Source organism: Suillus subalutaceus, assembly GCF_016647625.1.
Source record: "Suillus subalutaceus strain FC151 chromosome Unknown DFJ58scaffold_874, whole genome shotgun sequence".
NCBI classification, from domain to species: domain Eukaryota; kingdom Fungi; phylum Basidiomycota; class Agaricomycetes; order Boletales; family Suillaceae; genus Suillus; species Suillus subalutaceus.
Genome location: NW_024541123.1, coordinates 3,549 through 8,145, shown reverse-complemented (window position 1 = coordinate 8,145; position 4,597 = coordinate 3,549). Strand labels below are relative to the sequence as shown.

Sequence of the window (4,597 nt, the reverse complement as noted above, 5' to 3'; positions counted from 1 at the left end):
GTGAGGTCAGTTGGACCTCAGACAGTTTCACAGCGAACGCAGGAATTCAGTAAGATTTGGAGAAAAGTCGTGACCATGGTGCGTCCAACATTCATACATCAAAATAATGTGCTAACCTTACTTTTAGGTGGACGCCGCTGCTGCCAAACATGGCTTCGAAGCAGTCTTTATCATATGCGGAAAGGTGGTCAATCAGGACCGTCACTTGGGTATATACACGAAACGCCGGGTGCAGAAAAAGTAAGTCATTCTTCCGTTCGTATACATCAAAGTCCTTACTCAACACTTTTAGTTTTGGCAAACACGCTGCCACTGACGAAGACGCGATGATTGGACATTTAAAAGCTCATGTATAGTAAGTCAATGGTTTCTTTGTAGACCGCTTTGTGAATTCTTACTTGAATTTTAGCAACCTTGCATCTCTTGCGGTTGCCGAGGACATGCATCTTGAAGGCGCGCCAAGCGCAAAAGAAGATGAGCCGCCACGCAAGCGAAAATCATCGAAAGTGTCAACAGATGCTCCGGAGGCCGTGAAAGATGACCCGGATGCTCCAGAGGTGCTCGATGTCGATGACTGGCAACTTCAGGTCGACCTTCTTCCACTTATCAAGGGTGGCATCATTGCATTACTCAGTAAGTATCTATTTCTCTTGGTATGTTGCTTACCGCTTGCTCATCATTCTCAAGAGGAAGTGGGTGGGAAACTCACTGTCCGCTCAGGCAATTTCCCGTGGAAGAAGCTCCGCAGTGACCTTGATCGTCAAGGATTTGTCATTGAAGGCTATCTGGAGGACATCCTTATGCCGGGAGAGACACGCAGCACCAGTGCGAGGAGTAAGGGGATCAACGACCTTGACAAACGAGAACAGATAATCCTCGCAGAAGCCTTGAAATCGGGAACACTGGTGATCAAATGTGGGCCCTCAGGTACGTATTCATGGATATATTCTTAACCTACGCTAATTTCTTATTAGGTTCAGAGGACAAAGACAAGAGCCGACCAGTCATCATTGGGGAGGCTCCTCCACCACACTCTGCTCACTTACGTGGCCGGCGGTTGCTTGCCCAATGGCATTATCGATCGTGAAGGACCGTCTCGTCTCCGGCCAAGTGCAGCAACTACCAAAGTCAGGAAGCCAAACAGGCAGGCTGCGCCCATCGCTTCTTCCATAGTTGTCGACGACGATTCTCCCACTTCACCATTGTTCATCAAAAAATCTCGTCGTTTCAGTCGAGATACCTCCTGCACGCCCTTCGAAGGTAGTTAAGCCTCCAAAATCACAGGCAACGCCCCACCTTCCAATGTAATCACTCTCGATGAATCATGAAAGCATCGTCTGGATTGGAGGAAGACGACTCAGCATATGACGACGCCCCACAAGTCGAGTCTGACTACGAGGATAGAGTGCAGTCACGCAAACGCAAAGCAAAGACGACTGGTGGCACTCGCAGACTTAAGCGTCGTGTTCTGTCCAGTGACATTGAGGTGATCGAGCCGCAGCCCAAGGGCAAGGCAAAAGATACTGCATTGCAGAAGGAGAGGGTAAGGGCACGTTATCGAGCTCACCTCTGAATCTGAAGAGGAACAGAAGCCAGACGAAGTCAAGGAAGGTATGCAAGCTTCATTTCTGTCACCTTTATACGACGCTTACCATCGATAACATCTTCTCATAGTTGGTATACCTTTGCGACTCCGAGATGGTCCAGCATTCAAAGCCGAAGCCAAAGAAGATCGTGCGTGGTTCAACTGCAGCAGCCAAACAAGTTGCTTTCTATGAAGGTGGAATGCTTCATACGCACGAATCATCTAGAGCAGCAGGAGCAGCAGAACCATTGGGAACAACGAGAGCAGCGGGACCGTCAGGAGTGACGTGAGCATCGGGAGCATTGGGACCACCGGCGGAGCAGCGGGAGTAACGAGACCATCAGGAGCAGCGGAACCATCGGGAGCAGAAGTAGCAGTTGTCGAAGGTGGGAGGCTTCATGCGCGGCTTGTCAAGAGCAGCAGACCAATGGGAGCAGCAGAGCCACCGACCATTTACTGCCTGCCCCCTCGCCTGCCCCCTCGCCTGCCCCATCGTCTGCCCCTTCATCTCCATCGCCTCAATATCAACAACGTCCACAGTCACTGATTCCATCTTTGCACAACCAGCGAAGCCCTGCCCCCGAAACCACACCATATAATTATGGTCATGGCAGAGCTCTTCCACCGCCTTCATACGGCAACATCTTGACGTGCCGCAAGGTCGGAACTATCCTCAGGCTGATCTGCGCCGTAATCAGATTGACTACCAACGCATGAACCAAGGCCCAGGTGGCAGCAACACCGCCGGTTACAGCCACACCCAGTACACTCCTCGCAACGACATGTATCCGCACCTTTGCACCCCACCATGCTAACGTTCCACACGCAGAAGCTTATGATAGTACTCGTGTGCCTGCTCATCAGCAACGTCTGGAAGATTACGATACTCGTGCACTGGTACCTTCTCAACAGCAACAATATCCAGAAATTTATGGATGTGCGCCTACTCGTGCACCTTCTGAGCAGCAGCAGCACATGGAGAATTATGGTGCTCGTGCACCCGCTCCGGGTTACGACAAGCAACAGCACATGGAGAATTATGGTGCTCGTGCACCTGCTCCGACTTACGACACTCGTGTGCCTGCTCCCCAACAAGGACTTGTGGCTCACCGTGATGGCAGGGTAGCATATAACATGGACGAACGTTGGCAGCCTCACTACGGGCCCATGGCGCATCAGGCCAAGAACGTACTACAAACACCCCGCCGCTCTAGTCAGAGGATGAGCCCTTTACCTGGTCTAGTTGCATACTCATCATCACCACCCCAGTCTGAGGTAACTAGACGTCATCTCTTGCTTCTTGGAATGCTTCATTGTATCGAGCGCTCTTGTGTGCATATATGTTCTTGATGTTTCCGTATGTCCCCATCTCACTCGTTCCTCCTTTGATCGTGTGTTCTTGATGTTCCGTATGTTTATATCTCACCCATCCTTGCTTTGATCGGTAGTACGCGACTTCCTTCGATGATAGTTTACATACGTACTTTCATATTGCGATAAATCATATGTCTTCAGTGAATGAAATGCTTTGGATGTTCACGAAGCTCTGCTAAATATGATGCATTTAAGGTTCGCGACATATGAACATTTAGAACAAATCTTAAATAAAGAAGGTCGACTCGTCCGAATTGTTGAACGAGATGCACTTGAGGCTCGCGAAGCACTGGGTATGAGGACAATTGGAACATCAATTCAAAGCCAGGCTTGCGAAGCAGAGGGTAACGGATAGTGAAATGAAACTATTTAAGGCCAAGAAGACCATTACAAAAGAGCCCCCCTTCAGTGACAAATCCCGTATTATACGGGTCACCCGACCTACATAATATCCCGTGTAATACGGGCCAGCGGATTATGGGCCGATGTTATGTATACCCGATATTGACGGGTGGGCCGGGAGGAATATTATTTCCGATGGAGACGGGTGGGCCCATCTATGCTGATGTTATATATATCATCGATGATAGCAGATGGGCCGGGAGAAATATTATTATGGAGATGGGTGGGCCCATGTGGGTAATATGTAGAGTAGGATTGACATATATTATAGACCTAGAGAGATGTATAGCAAATAGTATTATATAGACGTGTGGGCCGACGTATCAGTATTATTTGTAGACGGATGGGCCGAGGGATGGTGAAATATTTATTAGATAGACGGGTGGGCCGATGTAGGGAAATATTAGATAGACGGATGAGCCAAGGGTGGGGTGAATTATTTATTACATAGACGGGTGGGCCGATGTGGGGTATATTAGATAGACGGGTGGGCCGAGGGTGAGGTGAATTATTTATTACATAGACAGGTGGGCCGACGTGGGGTCATATTAGATAGACGGGTGGGCCGAAGTGCAGAATTTTACATAGACGGGTGGGCCGACATCGGGTAATATCAAGTACCAAGTACTAAAACCCAAAACCCAAAACCCAAAACCTGAAACCTGAAACCCGAGCCCTGAACACCCAGACTCGGGACTCAAGACTCAAAACTCAAAATTCAAACCCAACTGGAAAGTCATACATTTTTACCGAGTTAAGAAATTCAAATTGAAGATGATTACATTTTTGTCATCTGGAAATACCGAGTACCGAGTACCGAGACCTGATACCCAAGACCCGAGATTCGGCACTCGGTAGTCAGTGAAATGAGTACAGAAATACATAAGATACTACATTAGTGTCAAATTTTGACTTGTGAATCACAAGTCTCGAGTCTCGAGACTCGAATCACCGAGTACTGACTACCAAGTACCAAGTACTGAGTGCTGAGTGCCGATGCCGAGTGCCGAGTGCAGTGCCGAGTGCCCTGAGGCTTCCGGGTATTAAAACACAGATAGCCCTCGCTCTCAGGGGGTCATCAGAATTTAGATCACCTCAAACGGATGTGATTTGGGTGAGATATGAGCAAAATACTATATACCGGGTGAATTTCAGTATTGGAAGTTTGATGCTTTCGATGTTTTTGATGTCGGTCTTGATGCTTTCGGGCATTAACATGTAGATAGCCCTCGATCT

General features: G+C 48.6%; 1 protein-coding gene across 1 annotated transcript; it reads left to right on the top strand.

The window, feature by feature from the left end:
- Positions 1 to 42: 42 nt before the first annotated feature.
- On the top strand, positions 43 to 3,138 carry DFJ58DRAFT_850653 (uncharacterized protein; the record flags this gene model as incomplete). Its single annotated transcript, XM_041393784.1, has 13 exons — positions 43 to 78; positions 128 to 240; positions 293 to 355; positions 410 to 633; positions 688 to 927; positions 975 to 1,046; positions 1,090 to 1,260; positions 1,332 to 1,543; positions 1,675 to 1,734; positions 1,812 to 1,971; positions 2,246 to 2,369; positions 2,428 to 2,860; positions 3,034 to 3,138. Coding segments are annotated over 13 exons (2,013 nt in total), but the record flags the coding sequence as incomplete, so codon positions are not given.
- Positions 3,139 to 4,597: the final 1,459 nt, after the last annotated feature.